The following is a 20087-nucleotide window of genomic DNA, read 5'->3' as shown; positions in this document are numbered from 1 at the left end:
GTCAGCTCTTCGCATGAGGTGGCCAAAGTACTGGAGTTTCAGCTTCAGCATCATTCCTTCCAAAGAACACCCAGGGCTGATCTCCTTTAGAATGGACTGGTTCAGATCACCAGATATTCACCTCCAGTCAGGGAATTTGGTGCTTATAACTTGAGAAGTCCAGAGAAAGTAAGCGAAGTGCAGCAGGTGTGAAGGAGGTGTGGAATCTGCATGAAGCAGGTGTAGGACAGGTGTGGAGCAGGCATGAGCCAGGAGTGGGGCAGACGTGGGGCAGGTGTGGGGCAGACATGGGACAGGTGTGGGGGAGGCATGGGACAGGTGTGGGGGAGGCATGGGACAGGTGTGGGGGAGGCATGGGGCAGGTGGGGGAGGCATGGGACAGGTGTGGGGCAGACGTGGGACAGGTGTGGGGGAGGCATGGGGCAGGTGTGGGGCAGATGTGGGGCAGGTGTGGGGCAGATGTGTGACAGGTGTGGGGCAGACGTGAGCCAGGTGTGGGGCAGACATGAGACAGGTGTGGGGGAGGCGTGGGACAGTTGTAGGGCAGACGTGGGGCAGGTGTGGGGGAGGCATGGGGCAGATGTGGAGCAGATGTGGGGCAGGTATGGGGCAGACGTGGGACAGGTGTGGGGCAGACGTGGGACAGGTGTGGGGAGGCATGGGGCAGGTGTGGGGCAGATGTGGGGCAGGTGTGGGGCAGATGTGGGGCAGGTGTGGGGGAGGCATGGGGCAGATGTGGGGCAGGTGTGGAGCAGGTGTGGGGCAGGTGTGGGGCAGACATGGGACAGGTGTGGGACAGACATGGGACAGGTGTGGGCAATACGGCACAGGTTTGGGGCAGGCGTGAGGCAGGCATGGGGCAGGTGTGGGGCAGGCGTGGAGCGTGCCTGGTTCACCATGGAGAAGCAGGGAGCAGCCACACTGCTCGGCCCTCACAACAGGAGGCATCATGTAGAGGACTTAACAACATCCTCCCAGACATTTCTGAAATGCAGAATTGAACTTCAAGCTCCCGAAACCTGCCTTGGCTGCTCCGCCCTGCCGCCCCTGCCCTGGCGTGCGTGGCTGTCCCCTGTCTCTGTGCTGGAGCTGGGAGGGAGGGCCAGGTAGCCCAGGTGAGCAGCTCTGAAAACCGTGGGGACAAACAGCACAGGTCCCTCCAGAAGCGATAGGATCACAAGAGCGCCTGGACCCCGGTCCTGCTCAGCACAGTGTGGGGGGTGCCGGCTCAGTCTGCGGCAGTTTCATCATGACAGACAGCCTGGCTCAGGTTCCCTGACCCACAGATTGAGTCACACCTTGGGGGCTCTGCAGTAGAAACGCCCAGCTCCCGCGTCTGTGGAAAAGTTCAAACGTGCGTCAACAGGAAAGAAAGGTCTTCTGTTTCCGCCATCCTTAAGATACATTCACCAACCACTGCACTGAAGATAAAAGCTGTATATTTTTTCAGTGTTGAGATTATTCTGTCAGAATTTCCTCAGTCAGTGAGTTTGTTTTCTTTTACTGGAATTTAAATAGGGAAATTATTTTTAAGCAAAGCAAAACCATCTGATCCTTTTTACTGAACTCTGGAAATCCAGAGGGGGGCCACCCTCCAGGTGCGCTAGCTCCCTGAACACACACAAACACAAATCAAAAGTGTGAACATCAAAAACAGGCCTGACACTCAGGCTCCACTTGCCATGTTCTCTGCCTTGTTTCACAGTTTCGTAATGACACACACAGCCCCTCTCCAGTCTGACACCACTGTTTACCGAACACCCCCTGGCCGCGTGTACCCATTAGTGGGCAAGACAGCAGGGAATGTGGGTGACGAGATGACGAGCGGAGACCCCGGCCCCTGTGGTATCTGCATCAGCAGGGGAGACGGTCCAGAGATGATGGGTGGGGCAGGCCCGGCGGGAGCAAAGCGACAGGTGGCCAGAGCTCCGGGAAAAGCACCATGGGCAGGAAGCCGGGTACCCGGTCAGAGTGGGTTTCACTGAGAAGCTGACAGTGGAGCAGAGATTTGCACGAGGTGAGGGGGTGATACCAGGATGGTTCTGGAAAGTTCAGGAGCGGCAGAGGCCAGCGCAGCCGAGATACAGTGTGTGAGGGTCACAGTAGCAGGAGAGGAGGTCAGAGACTGACCAGACGGGCCACATGCAGGGGTGGAGGACTTTGCTCTGAGAGGCGTGAGGATGGCTACGGGGCACATGCACGTCTCACCCAGCTTCTCAAAGAGGGGAGACGCGGGTTGACGGACAAACCGCAGGTGGAAAGCCCCCTGAAGGGGGAGTGAGAAGTGCCAGGTGCAGGACACACGTGTGTCGTGATCTCCAGCCCTACCAGCTGGAGGTGCAAGAGAAAGCGGGGCATCAAAGATAAGGCCAAGGGGACTTCCCTGCTGGTCCAGTGGATGAGAAGCTGTCTGCCGATGAAAGGGACATGGGTTCTATCCCTGGTCTGGGAAGACCCCACGTGCCACAGGGCAACTAGGCCCGTGCCCCACAACTACCGACCCTGCGCGCTGCGGTCCGTGCCCCCAACAAGCGAGGCCACCGCAATGAGAAGCCTGCAAGCAATTAAGATCCAGCACAATCCAAAATTAAAATAAAATAAATAAATAATACCGTAAAAGAAAAAAAAAGGGTAAGGCCAAGGGCCTTGGTGCAAACAGCTTGGAGGATGGAGTTGCCCTCAGCTGAACTGGGAGGCCGGGGTGGAGAAGCTCTTGGGAGGTGACAGAGAAAGCTGATCAAGGCTACAAATCTCCCACTCCCTGCAGCTCTTGAATTCTTGCTCGTTTTCTTTCTTTCTTTCTGCCACACATGTGGCATGCGGTATCTTAGTTCTCCAACCAGTGATCGAACCCCGGGCCCCCTGCAGTGGAAACATGGAGTCTTAACCACTGGCCCACCAGGGCAGTCCCTCTGTAGTCATTTTAAGTTTCAAGAGCTGTGCTTTTAGTCTTAGCTGTCTTGTTTTTCCATTACCCACGCATTTTCTAGAACCTAAAAGGGGCAAAACCTAAAGAAGGGGCATACACTGAGTGGAGGAAGAGTCTCAAGCTCTCAACCAGCAGGGCAGCCCCACGGGCCACGTGGGAGCCCACGCTGCTTTGGGGCAACATGGGTGATGCCCCCAAAAATGGACTGCTTGGCAATTGGATGCAGGGAGGAGGGTCTCATCCTGGGGCATCTGGGATCTCCCGAGGGAGCTGTCTAGTCACGTGAGTGTGAGCGACAGAGACACCGGAGGCCTTCCCGTCATCATATCCACTCGGGATGGAATCACGGACAGGCCAGGACAGATCATGCCAGAGTCCTTGCTGCCTGCCCAAGCTGGCCACAGGGAGTTGGCTTAGCGCTGTGAGCCACCTCATCCTCGCTGCTTCCCTCCAGATGTCCCTGAGGTGGCCAGTCCGAGGAGGGAGCGAACGCTGGCTCCCGATGACCTGCAGGTTCACATCAGCGTCTACAGGACCCTGTGGGGGTCCCGGCAGGACAGCAACTCATCTGCTCTCCTTCCTTCCAGGCAGAAGCTGGTTCTCCAGGGCACTTTCCCCAGCTGCTGTGGCTCTGGGCCCCGTCCCCTTCCTCTCTCAGGAAAGGCTGGGCTGCCCACAAAGCTGGTGTTGGTGTTGAGGGAGAGGCTGGCGGGGGACACAGTGCACCAGCCAGGTGGGCCTTCCCTGTGCCTGCACGGAATAACGAAACAGCGAGACCCAAAGGGGCCCCACACGGAGGAGCTCCACCTTTTATGACATCTCACAGTGGTTTGGGGCCACTGAGACTGTGTGCCACAACCTGGAGGCTTTAAACACCTGAAGTTTGTCCTCTCGGCGTCTGGAGGCCTGCAGTCCGATGTCAGGGCCGAGCCCCCTGCAGCCTGAAGGGGAGGGTCCTTCCTGCCTCTTCTGGCTCCGTGTCACCGGTGGTCTTGGCTTGGGACCACATCTGCCCAGCCTCTGCCTCCACCAGCACCCAATGTCCTTCGTCACGTGGCCATTTCTTACGAGGACACCAGTTGTACGGGGTTAGGGGTCACCCTGCTCTGAGATGACCTCCCTAACTAGTTCTACCTGCAGTGGTCCTACGTCCGTCCAGAGGAGGTCAGCTTCTGAGGCCCTGGGGTTAGGACTGCAGCACCCTGTTTGGGGGGGACACTCTTCAACTGTAACAGTGGGCAGGGCAGCAGCACATCCCAGAGGAGCCCCCCATCCCAGGGCAGGGTAGGAGGGGAGCAGAAGGGTAGACTGCACTTTATCTGTGTGAAGAAATCGGACTAGAGTTCAGTAGCCAATCCTCTGCTGGTCAAGCCAGGCGCCTGGAGCAAAGCCTGGGAGGAGGACTCTGCATCGCAAACCCAGATGTGTGGGGGTAGGACCCGGACGGGCGGCCAGGCCTGACCAGGGGCCAGAGCTCGTCACAGAGTGGCCGTGGGTGGGCCGCATGTCTCCTCTGACACCAGGTCCAGCTGAGCTCTGCCCGGAAGGTCGAGGGCAGAATCGGGGCACCTAGCCGGTCAGTCCCTAGGTCCCGGAAGGTCACTGTCTGTCTCACCCTCACACCAGCCCACCAGCCACAGCTCTGTCAGGTATGGGGGCTTCACCCTGCTACCTCACCCACCTTGCAGAGGCCAGAGGTGATGCTGTACCCGGTGTGGAGGGGGACCCTGAATCCTGGAAGCTGAGTTGCATTTCCCACCCCCCACCCCGAAGCTCCATTAGCCTCTCCATTAGATGCAGAGTCGGGGTTTGAACCCAGGGCTTCTGACTATAGGCCTGCATGCTTTTTTGTTTTTTTCAGGTACAAATCCACATAATATGGGCTTCCCAGGTGGTATAGTGTTAAAGAATCTGCTTGCAATGCAGGAGACGCAAGAGACACGGGTTGGATCCCTGGGTTGGGAAGAACCCCTGGAGAAGGAAATGGCAACCCAGTCCAGTATTGTGGCCCAGAGGATCCCATGGACAGAGGAGCCTGGTGGGCTACAGTCCCTGGAGTCTCAAAGAGTTGGACACGACTAAGCACGTAAACACAACCCCCCCACATAATATGAAGTCAACCATTAACCATTTTAAAGTGAACAATTTGGTGGCATTCAGGGTGTTCACACTGTTGTGCAACCTTCACCATCATCTGGTTCCAAGAAGTTTCATCACCACAAACCTGCTACCACTCACTCCCACGCCCCTCTCCCGCCCCAGGTACCACCAACGTACTTGGTATCTCTCCAGCCTCAACATCCTCTGTCATTTCATGTAAATGATACCAGACACTCCCAGGCATCCAGCCATTGCCCTGAGCGGAGGGTTTTCACAGTTCGTCCACATTGTGGTAGGTCAGCGCCTCACTCCTTTTTATGGCTGAACTGGACAGTCCCTTGTGTGCATGGACCGCCTGCGTTTATCCATCATCCATCCATCGATTCACTGACAGCTAGTCCTGAACTCTCAAGCCCTGTTTGCCACCACAGTATTGCTTCTCTAGACCCCTCAACAAGAAGGGCTGGCCTTCTGAGCACATAATCAGCCCCCACAGTGGCTGCCACAAGCCTAGAGCCTGGGTGCTAGGCAAACTCTGATTTTTCTTTTTTTAACTTAGTGGAGACCACCATAGAAAACCTAGCCTCAGTGTCTCCAGCTTTGCTTCTACTGTTACTCAGAAATCCCCAGGTCTTGGTTCCACTCAGAATTACAGACATTCACCATGTCCACCCTGTGAACTTCAGAAAATTGGGTGACCTTGCTGAGAAGCTGGAGGGTGCTGGAAAGCCTGTGTGGGGAAAGTCACTAAGCCTGCCCTCCACAAGAATGGGGGGTTTCCAATGAGAGAAATGAAACTTTCAGAAGCCCCCAGGAGAGCTAAAATAAAGCCACTTGTGGCCAAAAGAAGTCACACTCATCAATCTAGTCCGAAGGGCAGGTGGCCTGGTTGGGTGAGTGGGAGGTCACAGCATCACAGCTACGATCAAAGGCCCATGGTGGGTCTGAACCTGGCTGACCACTCAGTGTCATATAATAAGCCAGTGTCTTATTCCTCCAGCCACAATCGGGGTCAAGCTATGGCTGATGCAATAATTAAATGACACAAAACATCTTCAAGTCCTGGTTTGGGCTCAACAGTCAGTGTGACAGAGATGCCACACATGTGTTGGGGAAACAGAACTGAAGTTCTAAGACTAATGAGGGCAGTCCCCTGTTCACACGTGCAGACAGGAAAAAACTAACAGAGGAGCACCACCAAAGCACGACTTTTAAGAACGAGTTTCCTGAAGAGGAAAAGACATTTGCTACGTGAAAAGGACACAAATGTGAGTTCCATGCGAGTGCGGACAGACAGCAGGGCAGCCGCACAAGGCAGGGTGGCTTCCACATCAGTGAAGGGCTTATCGGGTACATTTTTTTTCCAGGAAAAAGAGTGAGTTAATGATCCAGGCCCTAGTAGGAGTATGCATACTCAGGCCATCACCCTTGGATTCTGCAGAAGAATTACAACCACAAATCTTGAGTGGTAAGAAGTCTGAGACTGTAACAGCAAGCAAAGAGCCATCCATTTACCAGCATCCCAGCCTTCTGCCTCCTTGCCACCATCTGTGGTCGCTTCCAGCGAGACAGAGGGATGATATAGGTCAACCTAGTCAGAGAGGGAGGCTGTTAACTCTTGCGCTCTCTGAGAGGCTGTACACGCCGTATCTCACTTAAACTTGAAACAACGTGAGAAAGAAGCACCATTACTTCCCCGACCCTGGTGCAAATGTGGAAGGTGAGGCTCAGGCTGACCCCTCACCCCCGACCCCAGAGCATCCCCTGGAGCCTGGGCCACCAGCCCATCTGCACACGCGAGGAAGTGCAATTCTGGACCAGCTGTCGAAGCAGGAGCGCCCTGAGTGCAACCCAGGGGCACGGGCACCTCTTAGACCTTGGGGATGCCCTGCCTGTCAGAGCCCAGGGTCTGTAGGTGCCGCAGAAAGTCACTCGCTCTCCGTGTCTCTTTTGTGGGTTGTATGTATCCATAGAAACAGTAGGCTTTAGGGATTCCCTGGTGGTCCAGGGGTTAAGACTCGGTGCTTTCACTGCTGGGGCATGGGTTCAATCCCTGGTCAGGAAACTAAGATCTGCAAGCCACATGGCACAGCACCACCGCCCCTAAAAAAAAAGAAACAGTAGGCTTTGCTTCCAGTCAAATGCACCTCCTGACGACTTTTGCTTGGAATGCCACTTGACATTGACTCCACTTCTGCTGATTAAAGATTTTTTTCAGGCCATTCAGCTCTCCCCAACTGTTTCCTTCCCAAGGTGAAAAATTTCAGAGTTTGCCCCTCTCCACAAATAGGCAGAGACCAAGCCAGACAGGCAGAAAGGCGTCTTCACAGAGACTCGTATGTTCCCTGAGGAAGATCGCAAACCAGGGCAGGAGAGAAGGGTGCAGCTGGGTTTGGAAAGGAAGGCTGAACTACAAGGCTTTTTCTGTGCTTGTGACTAAATTTTCTTTCAACGTTGGGAATTTGAAACTGAACTCTTAAACAAGATTCACCATGTAAAGAGAGTATGTTTCACTGTAGGTAGTTGAGGAACAACAGAAAAAGAGAAAGAAGAAGAGGTCAAATAGCAGGTGCACCCCCCCCCCCATCTGAAGGTGGCTGCTGTTACCATTTTGGTATAAATTTCTTTGATTTTTCCAGCCACGTTATAGGCTCTACTACTACTACTGGGGGTTGAGTTGTTCCTTTGGGATAGACTCTGATCTGAGCACTTCACATATATTAGTTCATTTGCAGTAGGTACTATAATTTTCATTTTACAGAAAGTGAAAATGAGGCCCAGAGTGGGGTAGGTCTGCCCAAGTTCCTTCAGCAGGTATGCAGCGGGCCCAGGTGGGGACTCAGGCGGTCTGACCTTCAAGCCCATGGTCTCTGCCGCTGCTGTGAAATCGCCTTCGTGTATTCTTTGCCCCCAGTTTTATTGGCATATAACCTGGTGTGCGTTTCAGACGTACAACATAGTGATTTGATATGTGCTTATTTTGCAACGTGATGACCACAGTAAGTTCAGTTCTCATCCACCACCTCACATAGCTCCACCTTTTTTCTTGTCATGAGAACTTTTCAGATCTACCCTCTGAGGAGCTTTCAAGTATGCTGTATGGCATTATTAACGATGGTCGTCAGGCTGTACATTAGACGCCCCCCACCCTCCCCGGGACTTATCCATCTCAAAACTGGAGCTTGTGCATTTATCCACCTTCACCCGCTTCCCCACCCCCACCCCCCATTTTCTGAAGCCCACATTTTGCCAGGAGGAATCTGAAAATTCACTGGTTTGGAAATAACAGGAGAGAGTTCAGAGAGCCGGCAGAAAATCTTCAAGGCACCTCCTACACTGGCCCAACATCCAGCCTACCCTTCCTGTGACGGGCTTTTCTCTCCCAAGACTGGACCCAGAGCCGCCAAGCCCCCAGACAGGAGAGACTTCCCCTAAGGGATCATAGTGTGCAACCCCTGACCCAGAGACACAGATCCTCTCATTGAAGTGTGGGGATAGGTCCCTGCTGGGCTCAGCTTCTCCAAGGCCAACACTCCCTGTTCCAAGAGGCCCTGGGAAAGGCTCCTCCGTGGAAGAGGCAGCGACTTGGGCCCAGATTGCATCGTGCAGCCGAGAATCAAACTGCTTGTTCCTCCAAATGTGGCAGCTCTCCCAGAGCTCAGCACGCACCTGGGCTCCTCCAGAGCACCCCCAGGGCCCACCAGATAGGACTCTGGAACGTGACACTCCATTGTTTCACTCATCTGTACGTCAAGAGTGCATTGTGCTTAGAGGTGTACCTCCGGGTTTTTAAGAGCTACGCTGGATCCCACCACACGGATGTAGCAACATTTGCCAAAGCAAGTCCCCAGGGACTTTGGATTATTTTCATGCTTGGCGACTTCGTTCTTAAAACTACAATAAACAATCATGTAGCCAAAACTCAGCACAATCCTTACCACCTTAGATCTACTTCTGCAAGTGCAATTACAGGTCAGGTGAGACACACGGTTTTAAGGTTTTTGACTGAAACTCCCAAGCTCTCCCTGTAGAAATGCCCAAGTTATTCTCCACCAATCCTTGTGAGAATAAATGACATAACTTTTAAGAAACTACTGGCTAGCATTGAAAAGAGTGGGCTTCCCTGGTTGACTCCGTGGTAAAGAACCCGCTTGCTAATACAGGAGACCCAGGTTTGATCCCTGGGTCTGGGAGATCCCTTGGAGAAGGAAATGGCAACCCACTACATTATTCTTGCCTGGGAAATCCCAGGGACAGAGGAGCCTGAACAGCTTCAGTCCATGGGATTCCAAAGAGTTGGACACTGAGGGACTAAAACAACTGAAGGGCACCGCAGAGTGAGCAGAACTGAACCTGCCTGGGACAAGAAGTTGCTTTTCTGTCCACCAGATGGTGCTGTTAGCTAAGGTTTTTGCATCCTGCATGCCAAGTCACCTGTCTCCTGCATCTCCTGCAATGGCAGATGAGTTTTTACCACCAGCTAAGGTTCTCTTGCCTGGAAAATCCCATGGACAGAGGAGCCTGGAAGGCCGCAGTCCATGGGGTCGCTAAGAGTCGGACGCAACTGAATGACTTCACTATCACTTTTCACTTTCATGCATTGGAGAAGGAAATGGCAACCCACTCCAGTGTTCTTGCCTGGAGAATCCCAGGGACAGGGGAGCCCGGTGGGCTGTCGTCTCTGGGGTCACACAGAGTCGAACACGACTGAAGTGACTTAGCAGCAAGGTTCTAAATTTCTGGTAAGGGAAGTCTGAGGTACACACACACACACACAGACAATCAAGTTTACCCTTGGAAATCTAGTACACTCTCACACAAAAACCAGGTAGAAACTGACAATGGTGGCACAGCTGCCATGAGATGGTGGAAACACCACTGGAGGTTGTTACCATCCAGCTATTAAGTCTTCTGCAGGTTCCCAGAAGCCCCCACGGGAGACACCGACAAGTCCACATGCATATCCCGTCCCTTCCATCTCCCTTGTTAATTCTTACCCTAGGAAAGCTGTAGTGGAGTGGCCTGGTTCCTTCCACCTGGCTCTGGCTCCTTAGAGCCCTGGGCTTATCATGGTTGTTAATTTTACACTCTGATGAGCAATTATTGATTGCCTGTCTATGTCTGGAGGAGGTGCTCCAGGAGGTGCCTGCTATGGGAGTACAGGGTGGAGGAGCTCGGGACCTCTCCTTAGAGCATTGCAAATAACTGCCATCCTCGTAAAGCAAATTTAGTGATAAATAAACCACAAGAAGAGAGGCGACAGAATGAGCACCACGTAGGTTCAGGGCACTGGTCAGACAAGTCCCGTTGTTCTGCTGAGACTGTTTCTTCATCTACAGTAACATCAGCAGCTCCTCTATTAAATGAGACTTTGTACACCAAGGGCTCACGCCTGATAAAGGGTCAGAAAGTTTGCTTAGCTTTGGTTGTCTGGTCTTTGCAAGGCAGCACCCTCTAAAAGGACAATGGGAAGAACAAGAGCTGAGAGGTTATTCCTGATTCCACCAAGTCACTGACTTAGACATCTCGCAAGCTAATATTTGTGCTATGTGATCTTCCAGCTGCCAAGGCTTGTCGAAGTGTTTGGTTCGAACACTGCAGATGAAGGGCTGGCCTGTTGGGGACAGCGCGGGGAGAGGGGGGATATGGAAGGTCCAAATGATATGCCTTGGCTAAATCCCCGAGATGGGATTCTAAATTCTTTCTCTGTGCACACATCAATTTCATCAGCAAGCATGTCTGACTCCTGCTTGCAGGCCTGCAGTGACTGGTCATCTTGCATTTCCCCTTCTGACTCAGCACTGGTTACCTGCTGGCCCTCCAATCCAGGTGCCTCTGGAGTCCTTCAAGGCTAAGGCCCTTTCACCCTGCAGACCGGGCTCCTTCAGGAAACCCTCATTCTGTCAATGTAACCGAGCTTTCTGCAGAGTCCGGTTTTCCCAGATTCTTTGTCGCTGCTCCTCCAAGCCATGAGCCCTTGAACGCTGCTCATTGGCAAAGCCGTTCCCCCTGCGATAGAATGAGAATTTCCGAGCCCAGGAATGAATGAGCTCAGATGCGAGATCGTGCTCCTTCAGCCCTGGGATTTAGGGTCCTAGGCCCAACCTGGATCTCGAGAGCTCGCCACCCACCCCCACTCCCCAGAGGCGGTTCTGACCATCTTAATATATTCCCCAGGTCCCCGGGATGAGCGGACCAAGCGGGGTCCTACCACCTCGGGCCTTGGGCGCCCTCCAGGTTGGCAGGCATTGCCTCCTCTGACTGAGCCCCCAAGACGCCCCAAATCCCACTCATCCTCTGCGGTGGCCCCAGGTCGTCGGCCCTGCTGTAACCCACCCGCTTCCGCTCGAGCAGCTGGGGTCCCCAGTGCACGCGGGAGAGGGGCGGCGATGACCACGGAGCTAGTGAGGGGGTCGAGGAGCCCAGTGCTCCGTGCGCGCGCGCGGCGGAGCCGGGATTCCCGGGACCACGTGGGGCCAGGAGCACCAGCCATGCAGGTCACTGCGTACTTCGCGTGAGCCGAGTGGGAGCGTCCGGTTCTTAACGGCTGTGGAGGCCACACCCCCGGGGCGAGGCGCGTCAATGACGGGGCGGGCCGGGGGCGGGGCCACCGTCCCGGTATAAATGGTGGAGTTTTGTTGGCTACCGCCACGATCGCGGTAGGAGAGCCGGTTCTCTCCGGTGGGCGGCGCGCACCGGGTGTCCGGACTTTCCCGGCCCTGCCCGGCCCGACCCTGCGCGGCAGCATGGCGGGCTCAGGCCCCAAGCGGCGCGCGGCGGCGGCCACCCTCCCGGCGAACGAGAAGGAGGAACGGCAGGCGCGGGAGCGGATGCTGGCGGCGCGGGGCGCGGACGGCGCGGAGGGCGAGGTGACCCTGCAGCGCAACATCACCCTGCTGAACGGCGTGGCCATCATCGTGGGCACCATCATTGGCTCGGGCATCTTCGTGACGCCCACCGGAGTGCTCAAAGAGGCGGGCTCGCCCGGGCTGGCGCTGGTGGTTTGGGCCGTGTGTGGCGTGTTCTCCATCGTGGGCGCGCTCTGCTACGCCGAGCTGGGAACCACCATTACCAAGTCGGGCGGCGACTACGCCTACATGCTGGAGGTGTACGGCTCGCTGCCCGCCTTCCTCAAGCTGTGGATCGAGCTGCTCATCATCCGGCCCTCCTCGCAGTACATCGTGGCGCTCGTCTTCGCCACCTACCTGCTCAAGCCGATCTTCCCCACCTGCCCTGTCCCCGAGGAGGCTGCCAAGCTCGTGGCCTGCCTCTGCGTGCGTGAGTACTGAGTACCGGGGCCCTGGGACACCGGCGGGCGCGGGGAGGGTTGGAGTAGGGGATGTGTGCCGAACCGTGGTCGCCGCATCCTTGGCCCTCCCGGCACTCCTGGACTATCCCTACACCCCGCGCCCCCGCCCCCCTCCCCGGTCCGACCCCGGAGTTCTAGACTGAGGGCAAGGGCCCCAATACCACGTGCGTTTCATTCATTCCTTTCCACACAGTCTTGGGAACTCCGCAGTGAGTTACACAGCAGGGTCCCCGCCCTGAGCCTCGCCAGAAGCGCCTTTCCACTCGGTCCTTCCGGAACCATGCTTAAGCTGACCCTTACTTACCTCCTGAGAGGCACCCACGTGGAGTGCCTGAGAAGCCTGTCTGTTTCTGTGTTCTTTGACTTCCCCAAGCCTTACTGTTTGTGGAGAGAGATCGTAGTTTAAAAAAAAAATCAACAAACGTCATTCAAACATGCTCAGTCGGGAAGGGCTGACTCTTACAAAACCAATAATACTTATTGGTTTTGTAAGAGTCAGCCCTTCCCGACTGAGCATGTTTACCTGTGATGGATTCATTCTGATGTTTGGCAAAACTAATACAATTACGTAAAGTTTAAAAATAAAATAAAATTAAAAAAAAAAACCAATAATAGTAAAATTGTGCGTGGGTAATGAATGAGTTGCTCTTGTAGACAATGGAAGGTTGCATCCTCTAGCCAGTCTTAAAAGAAGGGGCTTAACTGCATCTTAAGTGTGTGCAGGGTGGGTGCTGGCTTTGGGATCCCAAGCTGTGCTGAAATACACACACTGGGCACAGCCCAGATGTTGGTGGAGGAGGTCCCAGGATGTTGGTGGAGGAGGTTCTGGTATGTTGGTGGGTTGTTTTCTGGTGGTATTTCAGGAAAAAAATTTTGTACTGAAAGCCACATGGTTTTCGTATCTTTGTCTATGGCTGCAAACATCTCGGGAGACGTGCAGGGTGGAAGTGTCCAGCCACCTGATTTGAGGCCTTGCCTAAACCTTGAGGTGCACAGAGGTGTGGAGCCAGCAGGGCTGGTTTCTGTCCAAGCCCCAAGACTCAGGGAGCCGTGCCATCGCTTGGAGCGGCTTTGACCAGCAGTACGCGCTGGTGCTGTTGGAATTCTGGAGCCTGGGGCACCAGCTCACTGTGTGTGTGTTGGGTGGGGGGCTTTCAGAGGCATTCTCTGAGAAGTGGTGTCCCAGGGAGACCTGAGACCACAGAGCGGCCGTGCCGGGGGAGGGGGACGTCTTGCCTTTGAGGGGAATTTCAGCAATGAACATCTCAGCTTGTAAAAACCTTTGGCCCAAATCTAGGAACAGTCACAGAGATAGTTGATCTGCCTGAAGGCAGGGGAACCTGTGGCTTCCAGTGGGCTTCTCAGACGATGCTTTGGGCCGAGTGAGGAAAAGCCCCTCTTTGTTGATTTTCTGTCAGTAGAATTTTCATTGTCCGATTTTCATCGTTGCTAGGTCTAATGTTTGGGCCCAGGATGTGATGACATAACACTGCCTTAAAGGGCCCCTCTGTGATCTTGGAAAGTGGATCCCTCACTTTCTCAAGCTTTTGGGTTTAAGCAGGTGAAGCCATGGGATGGATTCTGGAGTGGCTGTGGCGGATAAGCCCTCACCAGGACTCCTGTGGGCGGCAAGGAGGGTCACATAAGTTCCACCCCTTCTCATGCAAGCTGGGATGATGTTCTTCACGTGTCCATTGGCCATTCTCTGCTCTTTTCCCTGAACCACCCTTGCGAGTGTGTTGTGTGTGTGTTGTGTGTTGTATTTTCTGGTGAAAAGGAGATTTATAGTAACACAAGGATATGCTGTCTGAAGGAGGGAGCGCTAGTCTAGAGCCTGCCACATATAGAGGGGGATGGGGGCTTGTCCGAGGCTGGCAGGAAGGTCACAACCACCCAAGAAAGGGTCTGCTCTTGGGCGCATCTGAGATGGCAGTGAAAAGCCACAGTTTCTAATTGTTGTTGATTATTGCACACATGCCAGGTTCGCACTCCCTGAGCCCCCCGCTTGTGGCAGCAAGCCCATGCGCCCCAGCCCAGCAGCCCACAGCCTGAGCCAATGCGTGGTGAACAGCCCAGGGGCCCACCCTTTGAACAGCATGTTGTGGAGCCACAGTTTTGCCAATTGCCTTTCCTGCCCCAGGCATGCCCCAGGACAGCTGCTCTCTACGTATGGTGGCTCACATTGGCTCTGGTGCTTAGAATGATCCTGCAGACAAAATAAATGGGGGAAGGTCCCTTTTCTTGTAGGTCTTTCCACGTCAGACCTACATGACACGTGGAAATGACAGCGTGGGGCCCTTTCATGGTGCGACCCTGGGGTTTCTGTCTTTCCGTGAAGGTGAATGACACAAGCTCCGTGACTCTTTGCTGACAGCCCGGGAGTCCGCTATGACAGCCTGGGAGTCTGCTGTGCGTCTAGGTTTGCAGGAATCATCCAGCACTTACTGATGGCACCTGAGATTCAGGTGACCCTGGCTTTTATCAGAGTGGCAGAGGTCACTCAGGTGAGTGACTGAGGATCTCTCCAGGCCAGACTCAGAAGCTGTCTGAGTTTGGACACAGAAGGTGACCTCGAGTCGCCCAACCTCCCCCTCGCCCTCTCCCACAACCCCCTAGTTATCACCCATCTGGTGGAACCTGGCAGGTCTGCTGGTGGCCAAGAGTGGGACTCTACATCCCCTTCCAGCTTGGTGGCTCTTAGTGGGCCTGGAGAGCACAGCTTCCCTCCTTCTCCCAGGGGTCAGATGGGATGCCAAGGCTCCCCTAGGGTGAGCTGGCCTCACTGGGCAGCCCGTGTGGAGTGGGGGTGGGGTCCTCAGCTATTGTCCTCGGGGACCCATGACCTGGGATATCTCCTGCTCGTGGCAGGTGAAGAGCCTGCATTCTACATGTGGACAGACTTGGGTTCTGTTTTAGAGAAATTCACACAACCGCCCAGCCTGTTTCTGCATCTGTGACTCGGGTTCCTGGTGTTTGTGGGAACTCTGCCATGACGTGTCTGATGCACGTGGCACCCCACACAAAGGGTCACACCATGGCCGTGATCATTCTCGCCCTCGATGTCTTGAGCTAGAAGCCATTCCTCGCACCCCCTTTTAGCGTGGGGGTTGGCGGCGTTTCAGCCCACCCCACTGGCGGCCCCTCCCAGCACTGGGGCAGCCATTGCTAGCTGGCTCCAGGACAGGATGGTCAGTTGAGGTCATGACGTGAAGAGGGGCTGTGTGGCAGCACACCTCTCCCCCAGGATTCCCATTGTGGTCCCCCCTTCCTGGCGATGAGAGACCCTCCTGGCGTGTCCACCACTGTGTCCCTGGGCCTTAAACCAGGCCTGTCCCAGCAAGGCCGGCACACCATCCGCACCCACTGCAAGCTGTCTGGATGTCTGCCAGCTGCCCGGCCTAAGCCCCTTGCCTCGCGAAGCAGAGGCTTCTGGGTGTTTCCAAGGAGCTGGCGACCCTGGGATTGCAGGCTGTGAGCTGAGTGCAGACGACAGCCGGGTAATTAGCCCTGAAATCCAACTTTCCCGGCCAGACATGAAAGCGCTCCGGCCCAGTCACGGGGTGCAGCGAGTACTCGACAGAGCGCGTGACCCAAGGGAGGCGGGAGACAGCATTTCTGACCCTTTTCCTCTGGGTCACGGGCCCCTTGATGATCCCTCCCAGTATGCAGACCCTGCCCAGAGATGTCCGCCCCAAACCCTCAATCGCAGGTTCCCAGACCCCCGGGACCGCTCCCCCTATCTTGGAAGAAACGCCCAGCCTTTGAGATCTGCCATCCCCTCAACTTTACAGCCAGGGAGACAGGGTGTCCTCGTCCTGAGCCACCTCTGTCACCCGGCATGTGGGGACGTGGCCATGTCTGTGGTGAGGGTGGAGGGTGCCAGGGTCTGGGACAGTGGCCGATACCATGTCCAAGTGCCTGGTCATCAGGGGCAAACACTAGTGGATCTGAGGTTTGTGCCCTGGACTTCCTGGGAAGCACTCCCCGCCATATTCCACCCCTCACCCTGTATCTTCCCCCACTGTGGGGAGTCAGACCTCTTACAGGGAGCTGTCTAGGAAAACGCCATATTCCTCTCAAGACCTTCCCCTTGCAAATGACGTTCCAGAGCAGGGTGGCCAACAGCTGCCCTATGGGTTCCAGCTGCCTTGTGGCCACGGGCCCTGTCCTGTGCCCACGCTGGCCTCCAGTTCCTGTCCTCTCCTTCCATGAGAGGTGCCGGGGACTGGGCATACGTGACTCCACACCCCCAGTTGGTGTGACCTTCCTGGGTCTGCTGGGTCTGGATTGACCAAGGGATCCCAGAGCACACCTGACGCCCCCACCGCCCAGTTTTGCCCCTTTCCTTCCCCACAGTGGGACCACTGCTCCATCCAGTGGTGGTTCTTGGCTCATGGTTGGGGTCCTGTCTGCATCCTGGCAGGAGGCCCCCACCCAACTCTTTCTTTAGTCCTGGAGGAGTCCTGAATTCTTGCTTGGGAGGGTGGGCTGGTAGGTGGCCTTGACACCCTCTTGTGCCGGAGGGAGGTGTATCCTACCCCAACCCGGTCCGTCCAGACCAGCCTCCAGGCAGAGGCAGTTCTCTGGGCCCCACCCACCCCACCCCCGGGGGATTTGCCTGTTCAGAAGCCTCCAGCATGCTGTAGGCAACCCAATCCGCCCTCTGAGTCACCCTGACCTTGGTTGCTGGCTGTCAACCCAGAGGAGAGTCACCCCAAGTGTAGCCAGTACAGAACCGAGGTCTCTGCCCAAGGCCGGTACGGGATTCAGCCCTCAGCAGGGACACAGGCTACAGGGCTGGGTCTTCTTCAATTGGTACTTGTCAAGGACATCCTGTCAGCCGAAAGGCTCCTGAGGCCCTGGCTGTGTAACCCAGGGCTGGGTGCTGGGCCTCTCTGGTCCTGGGTTTCAGAACCTGGAGCAGAGCAGTGCGGGCAGGTTGTACCTGCAGAGGGTGTGTGAGTTCTGACCCATTTCAGCAGGGGTCCACTTTCGGAAGGACTGGCCAGGCAGGAAATGACAGAGCAGGTGTGCCTGGCAAGGGGACCAGGAGCTCCGGCCCCACTGGGCACAGGGAGGGGCTGTCCGCTCAGGGGGTCTGGGCAGGGAGGAAAGGTCACCAGAGTCTTGACAATCATGCATTCATTCCCTGGGTTATGGGGATGAATGGGGGGGTCCCTCCAGAGTTGGTGGCTGGCCCATCACAGGGGACCAGGGGAGTGTCCTCGGGTCGTGTGGGCAAGGCGCTGTCTGCCTGCACTTTGGTGCGGGGTCCTCAGGCCCTGAAGTCAGCCCTGTTTGGTCCACGTGAGGACTCTTGCTGGGTGTTGAGGCTGAGTCAGGGGAACAGATTGGGGACGGGGGCAGCCTCGCTGGGAGGCAGACACGCATGAATGGGGGTGTTCACAGCGGAGGGCAGGCTACTTCATCGTGCTTCCCCACATCCTGCTCGGGACCCCTGCCCCAGGGCCCCCACCAACGTGACAGCCTGCTTCAGAGTCCCCTCCCCTCCAGGGATGTCAGCAGTGTGTGTGTGGTGGGGCCCTAAGGACTTGGCCCAGTTGATGGGTCCCCCCACTGACTGCATTGGAACCACCTGGTTGGGAGGTGTGACGTCCAGGCCCCCCAGGCTGATCAGTCTGCAGTAGCACAGTGTGGGAGCCTGTCACAGGCACCGGGGCTGAAGACCTCAGGCAAGGGGCCACCGCACAGGAGTGGGACTCGGGAGGCCTGGATGTCCTCACCCCCCTCCCCTAACTAGCAAACTAGGTTTCAGAGTGGGGGCCATGGGGGCCCGTCACCCTCAGGTGCAGCAGGTTTGCAGTGAGCTGGGGGTTTCCAGACCAGGGAGGTGCGAGCCGGGCATGGATACTAACTGTGGAGACACCCGCACGCACAGCCTCGGCTCCTTAGCACATCTTCACTCGACCATGACCGCTCAGTTTAATAACTTGCAGGCTCGACAGTCAGGGCCTGCAGCAGTATTCCCAGTTAGCTGATGAGGAAATACAGAGGCTCAGACCCAGTAAGTCACCAGCCCAAGATCACACAGCATGTGAGAAATCAGGACCAACTTAGAAGGGGCTCCTTCCTGTGGCTCCTGGGTGTTCTTGGGGTTGTGGGGGGCCTTTGGGAACCTCTGTTTATTCTGCAGGGCTCTGCTTTGGAAGAACCCAATAAAATGAGATGTGGCTATTCATGGAGTTTCCTGCTAACTTCAAGGTTTGTGTGTCAGCAGATCTCAGGCAGGACTGAACCTGCCTCTTTCTGGTGTGTTTGAAATGAAGTGTCAGTCCCGGTTTCAGACGCTGGCTGAGACTTCTGCTTCCGAGCAAGGGTGGGGGAGATCTGGCCGGGTGTCACCCAGCCCAGGTTAAAAATGGAAAACACGAAACACGTGTTCCAGGGCTGGTCACATTTTCAAATGTGACTTGGCCTATTAGTAATTGTTTTCATAAGAAATCAGTGATCGACAAGGGCTACGTCCCAACTGGACTGAGGTTTTGTGTTTGCCTGCTCCTGCGTCCACGGCCTGTCTCTGCAGAGATTGGACATGGGAATTAGATGGAGCCCTGGGTCCCGTCTGAGCAGCCCCTGCCCCTGGAATTCCCTCATTTTCGTTCAGTTCTCCAGACTCGGGAAGCTCCGATCTTGAGTGGCCAGTGGTGGGATCGTTGGTGGTCCTGGAGCCGAGCTGCCGCCCTGCGTAGGCTCTGTGCTCCAGTGCCTCTGGAAGTGAGGCCAGCCTCCTGATGTCTGGGGTACGGGTGAGTCCTGGGCATTCACTCTCTTGGAGCCAGTAAAGGGGAATTACATGTCGTGAAGTCAGCTGCTGGTTCTCCGTGTGGGTCCTCTGGACAGCACCCCTCAACTGTCAGAAACGGTGGGTTCTCAGGCCTGCCCAGTCAGATGCTCTGGGAGGTGGTACACTCAGTGGGAGACCAGTCTGTTATTGGGTAGGGGGAGTTAGGGCAGGAAGGGAAGAAATGCTGGGTGTGGGGCACAGGCCACCATGGAGGCTGGGGGTGGGGGGCTCACCCCAAGCCCAGAGGACATTAGGGAGTCCGGGACCAGAGCGGAGGACCTGGTTCACCGAGTACCCTCTGAACCCTGGGTCCCTGCATGCCGAGCGGATTTGGACAATAGGTCAAGGCAGGACACACCCCCGAGAGCAACTCGCTGCCTTTTCAGCAGTCAGCCCCACTGCCAGCCACTCTCCCAGCCGCCTTGGCCCACCTGCAGCCAGGGCTCCGGGTCCAGATGCCCAGTGAGTGACCCTGTTTGATGGGTAGAGGCTCCGATGATGGGCAGGCTGGCTGCCTGGGCCTGGGGCTCGTCCGGCCGCAGTCGCAGTGGTCAGCACCTGCTGCTCTCTGGCCTGCTACCAGCTCCTGCCCCAGGAGACCAGCTGGCCTGGCTTCCTGCAACCCGTGTGGCCTGCCAGCCACTTCCTCTCCCATCTCAGAGCCCACTGAGGGCTGTCTTGGGGCACTGCTGGGGGCCTGCCAGCAAAGCTCTGATAAAACGGTGCTCATCTCCCTGGCATCTCAGTCCCTCCCACCTGTGTGGGGTCAGCATTTACTCCTGGGCCTCAGACTGTCTTTTCCTCAAGTGTTGCCCCTTTTTTATCAAGGACCCTAAAAAGAAGGCACCTCTTTCAAAGAGACTCACTGGCAGCTTGTTGATAGTGAGGTTCCAGGCTCTGGCCCATGGGCCCTTCATCCTTTCATTCTTGGGGGTGGGGGCGGA

The 20087-nt window shown here is 55.9% G+C and overlaps 1 protein-coding gene across 2 annotated transcripts in view; it reads left to right on the top strand.

Annotated features, from left to right (window-relative positions):
- The first annotated feature begins 11668 nt into the window (after positions 1-11668).
- Positions 11669-20087, top strand: part of SLC7A5 (solute carrier family 7 member 5) — a 28814-nt gene continuing 20395 nt past the window's right edge. Inside the window, exon 1 of one of the 2 annotated variants that reach the window (XM_061386965.1) lies at positions 11669-12307. In XM_061386965.1, the coding sequence (XP_061242949.1) occupies positions 11776-12307 (532 nt within the window). In that variant the 5' untranslated portion in view covers positions 11669-11775. The remainder of the gene's footprint in view (positions 12308-20087) is intronic. The other variant, XM_061386966.1, reaches the window with a different exon arrangement.

Source organism: Bos javanicus, chromosome 18 (genome assembly GCF_032452875.1).
Source record: "Bos javanicus breed banteng chromosome 18, ARS-OSU_banteng_1.0, whole genome shotgun sequence".
NCBI lineage: Eukaryota > Metazoa > Chordata > Mammalia > Artiodactyla > Bovidae > Bos > Bos javanicus.
This window is presented reverse-complemented; position numbering and strand designations above follow the sequence as displayed.